Source organism: Callospermophilus lateralis, chromosome 12 (assembly GCF_048772815.1).
Source record: "Callospermophilus lateralis isolate mCalLat2 chromosome 12, mCalLat2.hap1, whole genome shotgun sequence".
Taxonomy (NCBI): domain Eukaryota; kingdom Metazoa; phylum Chordata; class Mammalia; order Rodentia; family Sciuridae; genus Callospermophilus; species Callospermophilus lateralis.
Window position 1 is genome coordinate 81,346,504 of NC_135316.1, and position 22,716 is coordinate 81,369,219.

The following is a 22,716-nucleotide window of genomic DNA, read 5'->3' on the forward strand; positions in this document are numbered from 1 at the left end:
TCTTGCAATGTTTTCAATTACATGGAAAAGGTCTTTGTCTGTAAGCTCTTTTTGTCTCTCCTAAGTATCAGTCCAATCTCTTTATGTTCATGAATGTTCTAAGCAAAAAAAAAATAAAAAAATAAAAAACCAACAAAAAACAAAAAACAGGAGGGGGCATTGGATAAGTGACTAAAGAAGGAGAAAACAGAACATTAAAATTATAAATTCAATATACTTCATTTAAATGGCTTTGGTGTTTTAGAAGTATTACTACTTTTAGGTTTTCCTTGCTTTCCTCATTTATGTAGCTTTTTAATGTATACTTTTTCTTTTGCTTGTTGTGCTGGGCTGGGATTGAACACAGGGCTTTGAGTTTTTCTCAGTTATGAGAAGTTTGGACTTTATTGCTCATCTATATAAAATATAATTAATATATGGCCATATGTTACATGGAATTCCTGATAAAATATAGGTTCAAAAATAAAACCCTTGCTCCATGTCAGAGAATTACATGGTCATATTCAGAACTTTAATGGTATTTAATGATTGGATTCCCCAACATCTGGTTTTATCTAACTTTTGAATAAATTAGGTGATATAGACACTGTTTTAAAAAAAAAAATCTACAGAACTCCTGAATAAATGGGGTTGAATAGATCAAAATCTGTACCATCTCCCAAAGCACACATCATGAATGTTTGGACCTAGCAGAACATCAAAGCAAGAGGTTATTTTGCATTTTAGAAAGGTTACTAGTAACAAAAGGGAACTAAGGAAGTAAACAATTTTGCTCTACAGGGGAAGTAAACTAGACAGATGATCTAGTAGATGTTTCCATCTCATATTTCTTTTCATGAAAAACATTTGCTTGTTGTTTAGATGACCAGAATGTCCAGCACAATGGGACTACAATTTAGGGGTTTCTTTGTCCTGAGAACATTTAGGCTGAGGACAATACTGTGTTTTGCAGTTCTGATGCCTCCAAGTCCTAACCCAGACCTGTTTATGGTGACCAGGGCTGCACAGCTGCTTCATTAAGTGTCCATCCCACCAGACACATGGCTGTCTTTCCCCTAACACCCAAGCAGGTGATCCCCCACTCTTTGGATGCCTGCACCAGGGCAGCCCAAACTAGATAGTGATCCAGAGCTCTGAGGGAAAAGACTCCATGTTCTGAATGTGAACAGATATAAAAGAATAATTTCTACCCAGCCTCTCTAGAGAGAAGAATCTGACCACTGCTGCTGCCAAAATAGTTGGATGCAAATGGTCATTGCTGATTCTGCAGCTTAGCTGGCCAAACATCTGCACTTTGTGCTATAGTGGAATGCAAAGTGAATCAAGTTTTTCCAAAGGAAGGAGGATATGCATGTGAACAGTAGCAGCACTCCTGATGTGTGGAGATATGTCTTGCTGTGCAGGAGGTGCAGACTGCTTCAGCACGTACCAGATGATCATAGAGTGATAACAGAAGAACATGCGAGCCTCGACTTACTGCATGAATTATTTTGATGTATGAGGAAAATTTCATTTCCTTGAGGCATCTCTGAAAGATTGCCCTTCCTAGAAATACCAGAAATGTACTGCGGTTTTCTTTTCTTTATCCTGTTGATTCCAGAGGGCACTGAGTAAGAGTTCTGAATGCCCTTTGATCCTTTCTTTCTAATCAATGAAGTTGTTTGGGATACTTTTTAGAGCATATCCTTTTGGTTTGATCACAGACTAGAATTAAAGCATATAAATACTTGCCTACAGTCATAGGCATCCTTTTTTTGATTTGTTGGGTGAAAGACTAGAAACTTTTACTGCCTTAATAAGGAAACCTGGACAGAATGCTGACTCTGCACCTGATAAATCTTTCCAAATTGCCACAGGTAAAATGAAATGTTAATATCCCTCTCAATTATTAATAAAAAATGTAAATAGATCTTGTCGGAAATGTAGGGCACTGAAAATAAAGTATTTTAATATGCGTGTAGTTTTTTTGTGTAGTTACTTAAAAAAAGACATATTTAAAGCTTCTCATATATTGGGATAAAGAAGTAATTATTTTCATAAAATAAAGCACAAGAGACTTTCTATGCCTCATTTTACTATTCAAATCAACTTTAACTGTAGAAAGCATTAAATACAGGTAAGAAGAAAAAAAAAGATCTTTATAATCCTACCACCCAGAGACAGACCCACAAAACTGTGTTCTTTCAGACTTATTTTCTATATTGTTTTATTTTTTGACTTAATAGACATTTTATACAAACCAGTCTGAAATCTTATTACCTTACCTTCCAAACATAATTTATTACAATGAGTATAACCTCACATCACCATTTTAAAGGCCATGTACATTCCATTGTATGAATGTACCATTGTTTACTTAGCGAATTTCCATTGGCTATATTTCCAACTTTGCAGTCATCTAAACAAAAATATTGTGCCTAATTGCCTGATTTCTTAATATTATGTACATTAAATTTAAACCATATTGACCCTTGTTTTATCAACAAAAAGCCCTTGAGCTCTTAGTTTTAAGGTGATTGTGTTTTTACTTTTATTTTAGGTATATGAGCACCAAGATGGCAGCAAATCCCTGAAGCTGGGTGACTTTGGATTGGCCACCATTGTAGATGGCCCCCTATACACAGTCTGTGGCACCCCAACATATGTGGCTCCTGAAATAATTGCAGAGACTGGGTAAATGCTTCTTCTGTGTTTTGGTTCTATGCTTACAAAAGAACTGGGCTACCTTGATGATAAGAAACATAGTACTACTCTGGCCCATCCAGACAGAATCAGCCCTCAGGTTTTGGTTTTTGTTTTTTAACTTTTATAGTAGGAGCTATTTTCTATGCTTTCCCAATCAAGTTACCAATTACTGCAATCTTGTTTAAAGCTATCATTTGGGCTTTGTTAAAGGTAGAATGGAAGTTATTAACCCCAGAGTAAAAAATGTTCAGACTAACAGAGAAAGGTACAGTGATGGTAATTAACTTGCTTTTGGAGAAAAAAAGACACTGTTGTGTGGTGATTACACTCTCCTGTGGTTATTTCTCTCAGCCACCTTTACACATTTCTGGTCCTGTTTTGGTCCTTTTGGAAATCCATTGATTTCCTGTGGAGTGAACACCCTCAGGCATCAGAGGACCATTGAGAATTTGCTGGTTTCTTTATACAGAATCAGGGGAATGAAAACCTCTACACTAAAATGGGGAGAGAAAGTGAAATAACTTATTACTATTAAGGACCTAATACAGGCCAGCCCTTAAACTCATTTACTTAATTCTTGTTCTTCTGGTGAATATTAAGAACTATTCCCATTTTGCACATAGATCCACTGAGACTCATCTCTGAGGGCTTATGTATCCTGTAAGCTCATGACCTCTTAGAGACTAAGTCAGTATTTGAACTCAGGTTAGCCTGAAAGAAAGGCTTTTTCAGCTAAGAACCCATTTCTTACCAACAGCCATAGTCAGAGCCATGAGGTGCTGAAGTTGATCTGAAATTGGGAGGGACAGCCCCTTTTTCTTTCATTAGCAATTTCAGTCCACACTTGGGAATCCAGGTAGTGTCATCCACTGTGACCACTCGAAGACGATTTTTCTACTTGTACCATAGAACCAGTGGGCAGAAAGACAAAAAAGGTGAGAAGGAAACCCCAGTAGGGAAACTCCTAGGATGAGATATGAGAGAATGGGGACTTTTTATTTGTCAGAATTGAGTGATTTTGGAGGCCACATCTGTACCTTACCTAACCTCCCTCAGAAAGTGCTGCCACTGACATAGCTACATCTGCTACTGGAACATATTCTGACAGTCTGCTGGGAGGGTTGAGGAGATGTGGGAAGAGAATTTGGTTGGGCCCTGAAGACCTTGAAGACAGTCCATTTCTGTTACTAATGGTGCTATCTTGAGCAACAGATTCACCCTCTGAACCTGCTTTATCTTCTATAAAATAGGTAACATTTGTCCTATCTAACCCACAAAGTCACTGGGAAAACTAAATAGGATAATATATGTTAGCTCTTCATAAGCTGGAGAATGTTCTTCAAATAATTATGATTACTAAAATTAGAGAGTGAGGTCCATTTCTATCTCAAAATTGGTATGATTATAATAAACCTTTTTGCTGACACCATTCACTTATTGATATTTGGACATGAGTCTGCGAGGCACGCATTGCTCTGATTTTTAAGAAATATTTATTTTTTAGTTATAGTTATATCAATGCCTTTATTTTATTTATTTGTTTTTATGTGGTGCTGAGGATCGAACCTAGGGCCTCACATATGCTAGGCGATCGCTCTACCACTGAGCCACCCCAGCCCCTCATTTTTATTCATATGCCTTAGATAGTCCTTTTAATTTTTTTATACTTACTTCCTTGAACTCTGTTTAGCTGGTGGGCTTTGGTTTACTGTTTGTCATTGGGTTTTTTATTTTGTTCAGTCTCCTTTATGGTGTGGAATAGAAGACTCATCTATTTTAGCATGCCCCATAATTTGTCCTGGCCTGACTTTGCTAACTCTAACATCACTTATTTTTCCAGATATGGCCTCAAGGTGGACATCTGGGCAGCTGGTGTAATCACTTACATCCTGCTGTGTGGTTTCCCTCCATTTCGTGGGTATGGGCAGCAATTTTTATTCAGCACCAACAGAGTATTTCTCTATTCTCTGAATGATCCATTTGCCTTTCTTGAACAAAGGGGCCTGAAGCAGGAAAAGAACATAATAACTTCACTTGAAATGCCTGTTGTTTTTTCCATATTGTGCATGCTAATTTATATACCTTCCATAAATCTTCCTCATATAATTTAAAAACTCATTCTTTCTTAATTTACCCAAACAGTTACATATTGACGTTTTTGATCGCTTTAAGAACACACATTTTACACATTTATGGGGAAAGGAAGGGCTCAGTGCATTAAAAAATGATGAAACGTGCCCTGAGTTGACCTTTTAGTGCTATTTTCTCCTTGTTGTTCATCTAAACAGAAGTGGTGATGACCAGGAGGTGCTTTTTGATCAGATCTTGATGGGGCAAGTGGACTTTCCTTCTCCGTACTGGGATAATGTTTCTGATTCTGCAAAGGTAGGTTGCCAGTGCCTGCCTCTTCCTTATAGCCTAGAGAAATTATTGATTCCAAATCATTGTGCACAAAGAGACTAATGATATCATAAATGTGATTTGTATACCTTTTAGTTGTAATTGCTCGGTTTTCTAAGATTTCACAGACATCCAACCATCAGTTCTTGGCCATCCTAACAAGCACTTACCAAGTGACTTTACTTTGTTGTCACTCCAGTTACATTGTGAAAACCTCTTTCTGTGCTCCCTCCTCACCAGGCTTGAGCCCAGCTCAGATTTCTGCATGGCACATTGCTACACCCTTCTCAGGTCTTATCATCTCCCCAGTGAAGCCTTCCCAGACCACCCCATCTCCCATTGCAGCTCTTAAGCCTTAACTGGCTTGCCTGATCCTCCTTATCTGCTTTATTTTTCTCTATAGAATGTAAACTCTTACGTCCATCTGGTATACCATGTAACTACCTATCTCACCTACATAGGTAAATAGACATATATAGATATAGAGGATATGTTCTATTCATGTCATTTATTTCCACACTCTCCCTAATACAATGCAAATTCTGTGAAGGCAAGGATTTTTTGTCCATTTTATTCATTGTGGTATCATCAGTGCCTAAATCATAACTGGTACCTAATTAGTGATCAATATGTATTCAACAAATTAATAATGTATGGATAAGTGAGTCAAGCAATTAACCAATCAAAGGGAAGAAAGCTCAACCTCAACATTAGGTTGAAATGATTAACAAAGAATTTATGGGGAAGCTATGTTTGTTTAGAGGCAGGGACTCAAACATATAATGTTTATCCCACTGAACTAATAGTGGTGATGGTTGCATAATAATGTGAATGTACTGAGTGCCACTGAGTGCTACTGAAATGTTCACTCAAAAATGGATGAATGCTAAATTTTATGTATGTTTTAACACACTTTTAAAATAATACAGATCAGCATCTAAAAGACTATAAAATTCTTACACTGGCATATTTGTAGACTTTGGAAAGGAAGCAAAACCTTGTAATTGATCTCTTTTAAATTTATGTAGATTGAATATCCCTAATTTGAAAATCCAAAATGCTTCAAAATCTGAACTTTTTGAGCACCAACATGATCTCCTAAGTGGAAAATTCCACACCTGACATCATGTGATGGATTGTAGTCATAACATAGGTGCACTAAAGGTATTGTGTAACATTATCTTGAAGCTATAAATATGTATAAGGTGCATATGAAATAATGAATTTTGTATTTAAATTTGGGTTTCATTCCCAAAATATCTCTTTATGTAATGCAAATATTCTAAAATTAAATAAAAAAGAAAACAATTTTAAATCTGAAGCATTCTAGTCCCAAGATTTTTGAATAAGGGATACTCAACCTGTATCATGTTACAAGCATTGACTTACATTTTTGAAAATTTGATGTTGAAAATAATCATCTTTTGGTTGTTCAATGGGTATGCTTTCCTTTTGCTATATCCTGAGTGTAGGTACAAATTAAAACTAAACCCCTTGGATCTAACCCCTTTGCATAGGAAATGATGCATATTGGGCACAAGTCTCTCATTTACTTCAACTGTCCAAGAATCCACATCTGGACTTAGGGAAATGTAGGGAAATAAGAGAAATGTCAGAAGAAAGGCCAGAGGTAAAAGGAACTGGGGTGGTGTTGGGGTAGGGTTGGAGCACTGTCACCTGTAAGCAGGCTTTTCGGGAATCTGCCCAACTCTTAATGCTCTAGCTCTATACCTGCAATCTTATGGTTACTGACAAATGGGACCATCTCCTTTATCCTCACAGCACCTGGCGGAGAGCACCATACACAGTCACGGCTTTAAAAAGTCTTGATCCAAGCCAGAAAGTGAATGGAAAGCTTGGTAGGAAGCTAAGGTAGATTCGACATCAATGGAAATCAGTCATTCCCATTCCATAATAAGAAACATACATAAAAAACCAGATAATGCCTATCTAACCATTGTGTTATTTGGAACTTCCAAAAGTGGGCAAATGTTTGACAAATTGACCAGAGAGAGCTGTGCCATTCTGGTCCAAATCACTTTGAGCTCATAGGGAAGGTCCAAATCACTTTGAACTCACAGGAAAATTTTATTGCAGCATCTTCAAGTCACTTACCTCTTAATAGTTTCACTTTCTTTGTATTGATAGTCTGGAAAATTTTGAAGCAACTTTAACACATTTCCTTAGAATCATTTGGCTACTAAAGGATAATTCTCTTGGGCTGGGGATGTAACTCAGTGGTAGAACACATGTTTAATATACATGAGCCCCTGGTACAGTCTGTAGCACCAACCTCCTAAAAGTTCTATTTTACCAACTAACTATTGGAAATTCTACATTTTTTTTTTTATTCCTTTCTTTCAAGCCTAAATATCCTGTCTGCAGATTAGGTAAAATCCATTTTTCCTTTCATCTATCAAAGTGAAAATTTAGTGTTTTTATAATGTGACTTTATAAAATGTTTAATTAAGAAATCTGGCTTTAAATTGTAAGATCATAGTCAAAGAAAGGACTACTGATGCTTTAACATGAATAATGCTTTTTTTCTATTAAAACTATTTTTATGAAATTTATTTAAATATTAACTTATTTTCATTTTTTATCAATTGCAAGCTATATATTTGTAATTCCAAAAGTTGATCTTTTATTTAACTTTTGAAGATGTTATTCAGGTAAGTGGAGTTGATATAATTAAGATTAAGGGTTTTTACAAATGCTTTTCCAAAAGGAAGAGAAAGCCCACATTTGCAAACACCCAGCTTTTCACCTTCAAAGTCAAATAAATGGAGTCTAATGTTCCCCTTCACAGGAGCTCATTACCATGATGCTGTTGGTCAATGTGGATCAGCGATTTTCAGCTGTGCAGGTCCTTGAGCATCCCTGGGTTAATGTAAGTGACTTACTTCCCTCCCTCTATGCACACCTAGCCTTCCTTTGAAAAACTGCTTGCAGATTTCCTAAGGATATTGCCTCCTATAGTGCTTGGGTTTGTTCCTTCCCCTAAATGAGCCAGACCATTTACAGAATCCTACATTCGTTCCCTGAGGGTATCTGATGTGTCCATTTCATTTGATTCCAATAGGACGCCTTCTAACTGGAAAGGGACAGGTGATCCACATCCCCTACCCCACAACCTACTATCTGTGGTCCAGATTGCAGGTGAATAATCATCAATAAGACAGAGCAGGTTTTCTGAATCAGTCCTATTACTGTGTCCTTCCTTCCAAAGCACAAATGACTCCAGGGGGGTTTATACATGTACCCAGGAGCACTCCAGGCAGTATTTCCTAAACTTGAGTGTGCTCACAAACCCCATGAGAGATCCTAAAATACAATTACTAATGCAGCAGGTCTGAAGCTCTGCATTTCTCCGAGCTCCAACCTGCTGCTTCTATGTCTGTCCTTTGAGTATAAGATTCTAGTGACATTTCTTTAGCTAGGAAAGAATTTTCCAGAACAGAGTCATTATTTTTTCTTTTTTTATTTTTTTGACCTTGTGTCTCTACAACTGATAAGATTTGTTCGGACAAATAATAATAGTAGTTTACACAGACTGCTCAACTTCAAGAGTCGACAGTCCTGTTTTATGCACCTCATATACATTAACTGTGTTCTTCCCCACAACTTTATATCTTACTAATCTAGCTGCTGTTGTAATCCCCATTGACAGATGGGGACACTCCCTAACTGTCTGCAGATTTAGGTAAAATCCATTTTTCCTTTCATCTGTCAAAGTGAAAATTTAGTGTTTTTATAATGTGACTTTATAAAACGTTTAATTAAGAAATCTAGCTTTAAATTGTAAGATCATAGTCAAAGAAAGGACTACTGATGCTTTAACATGAATAATGCTTTTTTTCTATTAAAACTATTTTTATGAAATTTATTTAGATATTAACTTATTTTCATTTTTTAATCAATTGCAAGCTATATATTTGTAATTCCAAAAGTTGATCTTTCCTTTAACTTTTGAAGATGTTATTCCCATTGAAACTGACTGGTTCTTCTTACCAGAAGACACATGATAGATTTGGTTATAGACATGTATATGGACCAAAAGAAATGGGCATTCATAAAATTGTTAGCTCATTGATATCAATGTTGCCAGCCTACTGCATGAATGATCTGGCAACAAAATGTTCTCTTCCTCTGAATTGTCATCTTGGCAGGCAGTCAAGTGTTTTTTTTTTCCAAAGTAACTAATTATGGAGGACAAGCCATGATTGCAAGCACAGTCAAAAGGTGAGGTACCAACATGTGAGGTATCAGGAGCTTGGAATCGTATTCATGTTCTCCAACTTGGTAGCCATGGATTTAGGTGTTATGTGTGCATGTGATTCTTCACAATCCGCTGCAAGGTTATATTTATATGACAGGAGAATACAAATGAATATGAATGCATCGAGATTTGCAGCTGAGGCTTACTTTAAGTCTTTTCATAGAGCAGAGTGTTCTAATTGATGTAAAGATGTACAAAAATATTAATCCCCTCAGTATCTGGGATAGTGGGCTATCACATCCAAGAGTTCTCACTTGGAGCCTCAGCAACATTTGCATTATCTTTCTCTGTGAAGTGAGAAGGATGCATGTTATTTAAGTATAATAAAAAGCCAAGGAGATAGGCAGAGCCAATATTATTGTCCCCATTTTACAGATAAGGACACTGACATTGTGGGAGTTGTTTTCTCCAACTATCTAAGCTTGCAATAGAGCCAGAATTTGTTGTCAGATATTCTCACTATCCTACCTCTCTCCTCCTTTTGTTAAACATGAAGCACTGTGAATTTTGAATAAGGGCACATTGTGGACATCAGCAATATTGTGGTCATTGTGAATACAAGTTAGCAACCTTTCCATACTAACTTAGTCTGTCATGGTGCCTTTCCCTTACGTGTTCAGGTAAGAAATGCCACAAGCTAGCTCCAGGCTCTCTTGAAGACAGCAGTTGATCTGACAGTCAACATGGACTAACGAAATGCCAAGGTCCACAACTTGTCCAATTGCACATTAGGCCTAGAAAGACTGAGACAGATTGACCACACAAAATAAACTGGAAAACCTGAACATGAAATGTGGCTTTCAAAAACTCATTATGAGGGCTGGGGTTGTGGTAGAGTGATTGCCCAGCATATGTGAGGCACTGGGTTTGATCCTCAGCACCCCATACTTAAAAAAAAATAAATAAATAAAGTTATAAAAGAAAAAAAGAAGTCAGGTCTTTAAAAAAAAAATCATCATGAGCCACAGAAGGAAGAGATTAATGGGTGACAAAGAGCCATTTTAGATTCCTAAATACATTTTATTTTTACTGCCTGCCAGACCCGCTCTCAGGAGCAATGTCTGATGCAGCCACAGTTAAGGGCAGTGAGCAGGGCTGGCCTATCCAGCCTCTGTGGGGAGGTTGCCATGGAAGTTTCCTGGAACAATGCCAGAGCTCAGTCCTGCAGGAGGCTGGAAAGGAGATGTCCAGTAGGGTCAGCTCCAGCCGACATGGACATCAGCTGAAAGGTGACTTTGTGAATGTGAGCAAATCTGTACATGAGGGGTCTAGAATTCAATTAGAAACAAGAGAAATGCTTACCTTGACTTCAGGATAAATAGTGTTCTATCAATATTATCCCAACACAACTAGGGTAGAAAAAGAAAATTAAGAAGACTTCTGGCTCCTACCTTTGAAAACCTAGGTGCTCATTTTCTTAGCATTAACTTTCTGCCTCCTCTACCTGCTTTGCACACATGGTCCCATCTTGCTGGCAGTTATCTTCAATGGCTCCCTCTGGAACTTGGATTTCTACTATTTTTTTTTTCAGATTTTCCTTACAGATTCCCTAAAAGCACTTTCTAAAATTAAGAGTAATGTTTAAGTAATAATCATTAAATAAAGATCCTGTTTGAATGCCATAAGGAGATTTTTAAAAAAAGATACCCTTTACATAATTCAACCAGACTACATTCTAAGGGGGAAAAGTATCTGTATTGGTTTTAGCAAAACCTTTTGAATGCCTCATGTAGAAACTGCTTCTTTGCCTTTGAAAAGAAGGCAGTTTCTATGTATACTTTTACATAGCAACTAAATCAGAAAACTGCTTATTTTCTTTGTCTCAAAACAATATGTAAGCTTTCACAGACAGCATTTAGCATTTGTTGAGGTCTCTGAGTGCAACACAGGAATGACCAGGCCATCAAAATAAATAAATTAGGGATTTAAAAGGATATCCATTTAACGAGACGTTTTGCATTTGGCAATCAAATTATATCAGATCACCACAAAGTATACTCCCTAAGGGGGAGAGAGGTAATAATAATTATGTGAACCCTAAGGAGGTCGGCAGAGAGCTCTTCCTGCGCTCTCATTAGTTCTAATTTTCTCTATTGCTTATACGATGACCTTTCCACCTGGAACACTTGGAATTGAAAAGGCAGTTCTCTTATGAAACAGAAAACAGAGCATAAGGGAAATAGAATTTTAAAAATTAAGTCAGCAAAAGTCACTTGTTTTAGCCTCGTTCCAGGAGCTTCTTCTGAGCTCGCATTTATTTTTAACACACTCTGGGTGCAAACCCCACCCTACTTCTTGGTATCCTTGTCCTCTAAGGGTCACGAGCATGGCCTCTCGGTGGATGGTTCTGGTGAGCTCATTGAAAGAATGATATCACCAACATGCAGCCAAGTGCATAGGAAAGGAAGAGAGACTTCCGGAAGGAGCTTGAATACCTGTGTGACCTTGGGCAAGTTGTTTTCTTTCCTTCAAACCTGTTTTCCTGCCTGTGGAATAGGGAAAACAGGATCAACTTCTTTGCTTCTAAAGAGGATAGAGAGAGGATCATATATTTAAAGGGCCTGAGAGGACATTCTGAAGCCCCAGCACCAACATGGATACTTAGTGAATGCATGAAGAATTTGAGTCTGAGCAGGGCAGCAACTCTGTTACCTGTTGTCACGTGCTGAAGAAATGCAAATTGTCATCAGTGTTGGCCTAAGAGTAGCTTGATTAAGGAGGAGAGCCCCCTCACCCCAAAAAATGATCCTGCTTGATTGCCATAAGCTCCATGTAGGTTATGTGGACATTATCAGCTTTTCTTTCTCCTGACAACTTATCTAATGTAGTTATGAAACCCCAACAGGCATTGTCCCAGCTGAGTTTACTAACCTTATTACACATCTAGTGGAGAACCATAGGATTTAGGCACATATAAGAGTGAAATAGGCAATGATATATCTAGATCATTCCACGAATTAGGGTGAAGGTTGAGTCACTTGCCCCCTGATGAAGCTTTTTGGAAAGAAAATGTAGGTTGGGCTGGGCACAGTGGTGCACACCTGTAATCCCAGTGGTTCGGGAGGCTGAGGCAGTAGGATCTCAAGTTCAAAGCCAGCCTTAGCAAAATCGAGGCAAATAAGCAATTCAGTGAGACCCTGTCTCTAAATTAAATACAAAATAGGGCTGGGGACATGGCTCAGTGGTTGAGTGTCCCTAAGTTCAATCTCCAGTACCAAAAAAGAAAAAAAATGTAGGTTGGTGATAAATCCACAAACCAAATAGACATTGCCAAAACAAAATTTCTTCTTTGTAATAAGGATCAAATTATCATTTTATCATATTTCAAATGTTTTGCTTTGATTGCATTTTCTTTTTCAGAATACCAACTCGCCTTTGCCTGTTTTATTCTCCTAATCCTCTGGATTGCTATAATTCTAGGAGTCTCTTTAACCTCAAATTATTTTTCTTATTTTGCTGATAAGAAAACTGAGGCACAAAGGAGTTTAGCATAAAGCTCAGTGGAGTCTCTAGCACAAAGTCGGATGGCTGGGTTTTGCCTCCAGGGATTCTGATTTGATTTTCCTGTACTGGCATCTGGGCATCAGCAATTTCAAAGCTTGGAAGGTGATTATAATGTGAGAGTAAGTTTGAGAAACTGTTCTAATGTGAAGGACTGGTTAGAATATATCAAGTCAAGTCGTGCAGCCATTTCAAGACTTCTTATCACCTCCTAGTCTTTACATTTTATTTTAGCTCCTTTATCCTACCTACCTGCTCTTTTGAAAAGATACTGCTAGGCCAAGATATTCCAAAAGGAAAGAGAAAAAGGGGGAAAAAAAGGAGCCTGGATAATCTCCCAGGATATTTCATGCTGACTAATAAAAATCAGCCCTACCCACAAAAAAAATTTGAATGCCTTGATCTTATTGTGCTGGTAGAATTTGTTAGGAATTAAGTGAAGCTCAATGACACTGTAATAATGCATCAAACTTCTTACTTGGGCATCTTACCCTGTCCTTGCTCTAAGGTAGATCTTAATTACTTTGCATTTTCTCCCCAAGTGCAGTGTGAACTGAAGGAGTGCACAGGTTCATGCTGAAGAGGGCCAAGGTGCTGTGGTTCTGTGCAGCTGGGGATGGTTAACAAGAACCAAGAGGCAGCACAATCTGGGTGAAATAGAAGTGCCCTTGAAGAGCACTTTAATGAACTTGGAATTGTTTTCAACTGAATCAGAATATTCTGGTAGTAAAATACTCCAGACTGACATGCTTCCCATAAATCTACAGATATTATTAACAATAGAGTCTGGCAATGAATAGACTGGAAACCAGATCCATGATTCAAAACCCAAATCCACAAGGGGAGGAAGATTTTCTAATGCATGACCCATGAGATGGTTTCCCCAAGGAAAAAGGGAAATTCACTCTACTGAGTGACCTCACATCCGAGCCCACCACCCTCCCCCCAGCTCTTCCCCAGCCAGCCCTAGAGAATGGAGACCTGGAGGTTGGGTCTCCTGCAGACAGCTGTGAGAGTTCATTTTCCATTTTGCAAACTAATTTTGTTCTTGTCAGTTGCAATGCTCTGCCAAGTGGTAGATGGGAATTTCTAAATCAAAAACCACTAACCTCAAACCACAACCAGCCCGTGTCAAACTTCAGAAACTACTCCCAAACCAGAACGTATGGTAATAATACTCCAACTATTTGTAAAATATTGCCAGGTTTGTCACGTTTAGAAAATTCATAGCACATTTTTGGCACATAATCTCTTCTAAATAATGGCGATAAAGATGTATATATAAAAATGTATGTTTTTAATGGCCCTATTTATTTTATGGATGCAAGACAGTAAGTTAGCTAAATCTCTGCCATCAATCCATATGGCTCAGGTACAGATTATATCCTTGCAAAGCCAGTTGTTTATGTCTCTTAATCCAATTAGGCTGAAAACCTTTGAAATTTATTGAGAAATGGTGCAGACTTTTGAGTTGTCATGGTATGCGTGTGCACATGTGCGTGTTTTACCTCCTTTAGATGAGATGCCTTATTTCATTGGGGAAAAAAAACATTGAAATGTTTTCAGATTTATGAAGTCAGAAGCATCTGTGACAACTTGTGAGAGTTGTTTCGTTACTTTTGTTGCTTCAACATAAACTAACAACCCCAGGGAAGCGCGAACCTTCACTAGAATTTAAAACTGGAAGCCTGAACCTCCAGGCCCCAGCAGCTAAAAGAGTTGCTATGAACCTTGACAGGAGATTAGGACCAAGACAGGGCTGGGGAATGATAACCAAGTCCATTGCGAGACGATAGGAAAGCCAACTCTGAGCTCAAGAACTGACGGGGGACCGGGGTGGGGGTAGAACAGGGTAAAAGCAAATTTCTGGGAAAGATACCAATGGTCAGGAAGCGAGACAGGCGTGGAATTTTTCAACAAGAGATGAGTCTCCCTCAGAAAGTCAAATAGAGGCTGCTCCTATGGAAACCCAAATGCTTTTCTCCTTATTTGCACCCAGGTTGTTAAACAGTCTCCACTAATCACAGATCCACTCTGTCGGCAAAGTGCAACCTCATTCCATCCAGCACTGCCTGATGCACACAGGATCCCAGAGCCAACCTATTAGGTCACATTGCCACACCCAGTCTTCAGGTGACATAGAAGTTTCTAACTACATGCCACAAGAAACCTCCCCTGTCATGCTCAGCAGCCCTTTTACTGATCTTCAGATGCTTCCCAGGCTCCATTACATTCAATACAAATATTCTCTGGGTTGTTTTTTTGTTTTTTTTTTAGCCCCTAATTCAGTTTTCATTCCCTCTCACCATTGTGTGATTTTCATCATGGAAAAGATGATTCATTGAGTATTTTCACTTAATACTTAGGGGGCTCTTTTGGACACCAAGCTAATGAATGCAAAGTGGTATGGGATAATGAACATTTTCAGATTTGATTGATACCTGACTCAAGCATTTTATAGCTGTATGACCTTGCACAAATGATTTCACTTTTCTGAGCCTCAGTTTGCTCATCTTCAAAATGGGACTAAGAACACACATAGTAGAAGCTAGATGAAGGATGAAGGAGATCATACATGTACAATCCTTAGCTCAGGGCCACTAACATTTAACCTTTGCATCACCTTTCTCTGCCTGCTTCCTGATCATGATTTTCAAAATAATTGCAAGTTCATATAAATTAATTTTCTCAAGGTAGCTTGGAACTCTATTAACAAATGGTTAAAAGTACATGTACCATGTTGGATGTGAGGCCTATGGGGTACCACTGTAGGAGGGTGGCCCCTTTAAACATATGTCCCTGCTTCTGTTCCCTCCCCAAATATCATCCCACCATAATTGGTCTTCACTTTATTTCTAACTCTTTACACAGCACAGAATTCTTTAAAATTCTCTCTACGTTGTTGGAAAACCTTCTTCCTCCAGATTTGATTTCAGATGCATCCTAATAAGTACATTATTACTTCTCTTAGTCATTAATCAATAAGTCCAAGAATATCATAAATTGAATGCCCACTGTGTGCAGGACACTGAACCCCAAACATGCCAGAGTCATGATGCTAATATTTTTCAGACTTCCAGGATTATTTCATGCCTTGTCAAATGTTCAAATATCCTCCAAATTCAATTTTAAGAGGATTGTCTGATTTAAATTCTTGAGACCTGTTTTTCATCCACTATTTTTTAAATATACACCACTGAATTTGTCCTTATGTTTAAAACTCCAGATCACATAATTCTTTGTGATTATCATCCAACTTCTCTTTTATTTGTAGAGTCAGCAACTGGATGGTCTACACTGACATTCCTTTTATTAGAAAGCATCACCTTTTCCTAATTGAGACCACTACTTCAATCTCTGGGGGTTTTTTGTCCTTACTTATGTCCAGTCTTTTCCGTTTCTTTTAGCTTTCTCTGCCACTATTCTTCCCCATAAACTCTTACCTAGAGATAAACTGGTTGACTTACTGCTTGGCAAGCAATAAGTGGCTTCTACTTGTACCCACTGTGTACCAAAATATCCCCTTCCCTCCTCTCTGCCTGTCAGTCTTCTCCCCTTCATTAAGGACCAGGTCAAATCCCATATCTCTCATGAAATCTGTTCTGAGTGTTCACATTGGGAAATGTGTCCTCTCTCCTCTGAATTCCTTTGGGGTTTCTAGCTTGAGCCATGAGGCGAAGCTGCCTTGTGACAGATCTTTTTTTCTTTTTTTTTAATCTTGATCTGTTTTATTATTTGACATGGTGTGTGCATACTTTCTCTCCTAGTTAGCCTGAAGGGTTCAGTGGGCAGAGATCATTTCTTCCTCCCACATCCTGCCAGTCCTAACATAGCTCTTTACGTACAAGGTGCTACATATGTCCCTGTTTCTGTTCCTTCCCCAAATATCATCTCACCATAATTGGTCTTCACTTTATTTCTAACTCTTTACACAACACAGAACTCTTTAAAATTCTCTCGGCATTGCTGGAAAACCTTCTTCCTCCAGATTTGATTTCAGATGCATCCTAATAAACATGCTGTTACTTCTCTTAGTCATTAATCAGAATGTCCAGGAATATCATAAACTGAATGCCCACTGTGTGCAGGACACTGAACCAAGTGCTTCTAAGATAAAAAAAAAATTGGAAGAAATGGCACAAAAGGGAAAGGATGATAGATGATTGATTGGTAGATAGATAGATAGATATAAATCACTTAACACCAAAAAATATAAATAGGGCAAATTGATATAATGATAAAGCATAAGGGCTTACAGAAGAGCCATTAAAATATATTATACTTAATTGGAGAAAAATTCATTCAGACCCAAGTTTTCAAGGAAAAAGAGAGCACATGGGACCCAGGGAAGCAGGATCCATAATTCTCTTTGCTCGCTATCAGTTTCCCACCACCTATCACAATGCCTAGTCCACTGTAAACTTGCAGTCAATGTCCATTGAATAAGTGAATGCCCAACTGCTGAAAGAAGGAATAAACCCCCTATGAAGAGACCAGCTCATGCAAAAAGAGCAAGCATGTCTTTCTTGCAGAACATCAGATGTATTTTCCTGGATAGAGCCAAGAAATGAAGTGCAAAATAATGGAGAGGAAAGAGAGAAGAAAAATGAGGAAGTCTTGCCAAGATTTTGGTTTCAACAGATAATAATAAACATTGTATTATCCATTCATTCATTTGCTCCATAATTATTTATTAAGTATCTACTCTAAGCCACAGCTCTAGGATAAGACCTGGGGATTCCATAGTCTCTGCCTTCAGGGACCATGCAGCCTTTTCATCATGAACTAGTAAGTGGTGGTGTACACTTGACCCTGGCTATTGTTATTCTAACAGTATTTAGTGCAGGAGAGCAATTTGTCCAGCCTCAGTCATATATGGCTCCAGTAGAGAGCAGAAGCCTTAGTTGAAATGAGCTCTGATATGGAATATGTCATAATAACAGATGATCTGAAGGCAGCAAGAAGGATTTAAAACTTAAAGAACAATTTTTACCTTGGAAGACTGTCTGGAATTTTTAGAATGGATATTGAGTAGCTATGGAACAAGACTAAGTTTATTTACAGTCATACACAATTCCAGGTCTGCCAGTTCCCTTGGTTTGGGGTCTAAATGATGGGTTAAGAGAGAGGAAAAACAGATAGGCAGGTGATTATGATTTTTTAATGGATTAACGTTTTCTTTAACATAGTTCCTTGAGCCAAGGTTGAAAGTCGATTTTTCAAATTTAGATCAGAAGATTTAGATTAAATTTAGATGTTTTTCTAAGTTTAGAAACACATCTCTGAGGATCAGATGACACAGAGAAAATTAATTGTAGGGCAGATCTAGAAATGAATGAATCCTCAAAGCAGTACTTCCAACAAGGTTTCATGGGAAGACCTTGGTTGTTTTGTTTCTGACACCAGAAATCTAAGATCACAGCCTGGGACTAGAAGACTTCGGCCACGTTTCCCCATGTATCTTTTTTTTTTTTTTTGCCCTTTCTTTACTTTTTTTTTCTTATTTCTTTTTTTTCCCTCCAGGATGATGGCCTCCCAGAAAATGAACATCAGCTGTCAGTAGCTGGAAAGATAAAGAAGCATTTCAACACAGGCCCCAAGCCGAACAGCACAGCAGCCGGAGTTTCTGTCATAGCAGTAAGCATCTGAAATATCCACCTCTAACTTTTTAAAAGCAACCTGCCTAAGAGACAGACATTACTCAGGAGATTCCACCCAGAAACAGCAGAACAGGTCATTTCTTTAGACAGCTCTACCCACTTAATGCACACGAGGAGGTATGGGGTTTATGTGTGTGTGTGTGTGTGTGTGTGCAAATCATTTCCCTGGGCATCTCATCATTATCCAGCACCTCCAGGGTGTCTTGCAGTATATATTAATTTCACAATTTATTTTTTTAAAGCAAAAATTCTCCCCCACACTGGACTCTGAGCCAATGCAAACTTTTTGGCTCTCAAAAAAGAGAGTTCACTGTGTCCTTTCTCCAGGACCTAGAAGGGAGGGGAAGCTGAGAGAGACAACATAGCCGGCAGAGATTGGGACACCACAGATCTTTATACTAAAGAAAAATATATCAGAAGTTTGCATCATAAGACTGAATTGCTGTGAATACCCAATGAAGTCATGATGTCTTACTCCTTGGAAATTTCTGTTCTTAAAATTTGAAGTCTTTTACCATTTACCATTTTATTGATGCTGCTGCATATGGCCGCCCCCGCCCCCCATTTTTCTTTCTGTTCTATACATGCAGATATAGACTACATGCAATTTGATATCTGCTCTAGGCAAAGATTAAATTGGGCCAAGAAATAATGAAACCTCATACTTCCTGGTGTCATATTCTAAAGTGAATATATTCAAGTCCCAGATTGCTTGAGTTAATAATTTCCTTTTTCCCAGAGTATGTAAATTTTAATAGCATATTCAATGTGGAAATCACTTGAGCTTTTTTGCTTTTCTGAACAAAGAACTTAAGACACGATGTCAAATTTTTAGAAATTATTTATGCTTTTCAACATTCCTCACGCTCATGAGCAATACCGAATGTTTAACTCCTTCTAAGGGTATTTCTATTTTCTTTCTTTCTTCTTCTTTTTTTTTTTTTTCTTTTCCTTTCTGGTTTTGCTAAAGCTCTAAATAAAGCTAAAGATAAATAAGGAACCTATATGCTACAATCAATCCCAGATCTAGGTTACTAAATGTTTCATATGGGCTTCCAGAATTTGCAAATGGTACAAATGCATGCACACTCGCTGTGGTACAGTGTGCATTCCATGTTTCTCAGTTGAACCTTTTCAATAGTGAGTTACATGTGTGTGGGTAACTGGCACATGAGCAAACAGATGGTGCTAAATAGAATCCACACTCTTTCAGATGCTCCTCAGTGCTGCTGAGGTTTTAAAATTTCAAGGGGTTCTTCTTGCCCTCTCTTTAGTTCTTTCTAAGAAAACTCAAATTGTCCTCCATTGTCTTCCATTTATGGTCAGCGTTTGTTACCAGCCAATGCTCAGTCAATTTTGGCCAGTGACAGTCTCACGATGATGCTCAACTAAATCCAACCACCTCAACTCTGTTTTCATTGTTTCATTCAAGACATGAGTCCATTCCAAAGTGTTTGATTCCAGTTGTCCACGATTTTCTTTTGGAATGGGCTGCCAGCACGCTTGTCCATGAAATGGACTGCTCCTGCTCAGAGCTTACCACTGCTAGAGAGAGTGCCTTCGCCACCTCTGTCATTTTGTTTTTGTTCTCTTTTTTCCTGGTCTTTTATTTCAATTAGTCTTCGGTTGAGTTTGCCTTGGTTGCTTGATAATGGTCTGTTCGCAGTGTTCTGGGAGTCCTTATAACGACTAGGGGCAGAAACTTCAAGGCAGTTTTTCAATTGACAGAGGACACATACTTGAGGGGAAAATCTTATTGAAACCTGAATAAATTCTGAAACCTAATATCTATAAGTTTATTAAAACTTCATCTAAATGTCTCTCAAAACATCCCAGTTAGTATTTGAAAATCAAAAGTCCACTGATTTTTGTTTCCTAAATATGATTGCATCACTTTTGAATGCAGTTTTGAATGCAAATTTCTCAGTTTGACTCTAACATGTTTTCCATAGAAACTGCACGGTAATATATTTATAAACTGCGAGGTGGCCTATGTAATGCTGAATTACACATTTGTCTCAGGCTTATTTCATGTTCAGCACCTACCAACTTTTTAAAAGACAATTATCAACTTGACTCAGATTCAAATTAATTGGCTGTTTTTTGGAGAAATGTATCTTAAAAAGAGCTCTTTGACACGATTCACATGTTAACTGCTATCATTAATATTTCAAGAGCATATCAACGTAAATTTCAGAGGCTGTTTCCCGAGAAGCTGATCTGCCGTGTTATGGGAATTTATGCACCTTCTCCAAGGTGCTGTTCCCTCATAAACATCCCTGCCCTCCACAAAGACCCCAGGGAGGTCATGAGTCCCAGGGTGGGGCTGGGAAATAGAAATCCAGCCAGCCAGGCTGCCTTTGTTATTAACTTTCAGAATAATGTTGGATAAGCCCATAAAAATGTTTCCATTCTTAAATAGCAAAGACCAAATGTTATGGGTCTGTCACAAGAAAAAGGAACCCTGGCATTAAATAATATTTCATTTCAAACTTAAGTATGGCTGCTGAACAACAATATTCTGTTGTGAGGCAGAATATAAGTGGAAGATAGGAGAAATATCCTTTATAAATGGTGTATCCTAGGAAGCCCATTTGACAGCTTAATAATTCAATACAATTATTGGCTTGTCCACATCATAAGAAGCTCGATAATTAATATAACACAGTCGTGACTTCTGTCTGATAGAAGTAGCTGATTTCAATGTAAATTTCATTCAGACAGAATTTTTTTCCCTAGCATATATGATCCCCAGGAGACTATAAAATTATGTATTTTATTTCAGATTGCCTCTATCATGGAACCAACTTTTTGGAAATAATGTACACCCTTGGAAAAAAATTCAAACTATTTAGATTATAGTGTCAGTTTGTTTTTGATTTTGTTTTTGGCAAATCAACAATTAAATTAGTCTTTACGAAGATGTACTTTTCTTTCCTTGGTTAGAAACCTCACTACCTACTTATAAGGAAATTCATGACACTTTTTCTCTCTCAAAGTAAAAACAGAAAAAAAAATTCATGACAGACAGACCCCATTCATGGATGTAATTTATGATGCGAGCGCAGTTAAACATGTGCTTATGGTTCTGAACTGTAGTGTTTTTGTTCATGTTGTCATTTTTATTTTCCTTCTCTGCTTCCCACCCCCTACATTATTAAGACCAAAGGAAGCACAAATGATAACTTTATATGAAGCTCGCATGTGGGCTTCAAGTTGACTCGGGGAGTAATTACCAGCTAGAGGTTCCCAGGGATCACAGGGCCCTTCCAAAAGAGGAAAGGTGTTCTGACATCGGGTCAAGCAATGTGATTAGGTGGAGACCCGTGGCTGTCCTTAGAATTGCAGCATTTTGCCTCTTAGAAAGACTCCATTGTCCCTTTGCTACCTTTCCCAGTAGTTGGGAGATTTAAACGCACGCACACATACACACACACACACACACACACACCCCAGAGAAAGGGAAACAAAAGGTTATTAAAATGCAATTTATAGACATAAAGTGGAATTAGAGATGACATTTTAACGGTGGACTTTTGAGAGCTGAGGGAGGAGAGGGAGGCATTATTAGATTTGCTCAGCTTGATGAAGAACCGATGACTAAGATGTCAGTTCCAATTTATTTTTCTCCATTTAATGCTGTTTATTATTTTAACCGATAATTTTCCTAATGCTTTAAAGTTCTTATTTTGCATTTTGCTCATGCAAATAGAGCATTTCAGTCTAATTGAACAAATCCATTCTAATCAGCATGCATATGATTGTGATACTGAAAAAAGCTTAGTTTTGAAAAGACCTTGTGCCCTGTTATATGGCATTTTGCCTGTAGATGGCAATGGAGAATCAGTTACTCTGTAGCCATCTTTGTGGCCTAAAACAGATGCATACACCATCTTCCTAAAAGCAAGTGTCCTTCGATTTTTGGTTGTTTTGTTTTTGTTTTCCCTGAAGAAAAAGAGATATGCATTTTGAAAAAAAGATGAAAAACCTCACGATGCTTTCCATGAACAGTAGGATCACCCAGTGTCTAATCAGAGCATTGAGTTTTCTATGCAGTTTTTAGTTCAAATGCCTCGTGCACTGGCATGGTTTGCAAATGCCTTTGTGAATTTAGAAGTAGAAACTGTCATGAGCATCACACCAACGCAGCACTTGAAAGAATTCATGGGCCTCTCCCTAAAGAAATGTGTG

At 38.0% G+C, this 22,716-nt stretch overlaps 1 protein-coding gene across 1 annotated transcript in view; it reads left to right on the forward strand.

Annotated features, from left to right (window-relative positions):
* The window catches only part of Dclk1 (doublecortin like kinase 1), a 325,307-nt gene that overhangs the window by 288,973 nt on the left and 13,618 nt on the right, over window positions 1-22,716 (forward strand). Inside the window, exons 12-16 of the mRNA XM_076871894.1 lie at window positions 2,540-2,673; window positions 4,526-4,603; window positions 4,974-5,070; window positions 7,895-7,975; window positions 18,389-18,502. Of these exons, the coding sequence (XP_076728009.1) occupies window positions 2,540-2,673; window positions 4,526-4,603; window positions 4,974-5,070; window positions 7,895-7,975; window positions 18,389-18,502 (504 nt within the window). The remainder of the gene's footprint in view (window positions 1-2,539; window positions 2,674-4,525; window positions 4,604-4,973; window positions 5,071-7,894; window positions 7,976-18,388; window positions 18,503-22,716) is intronic.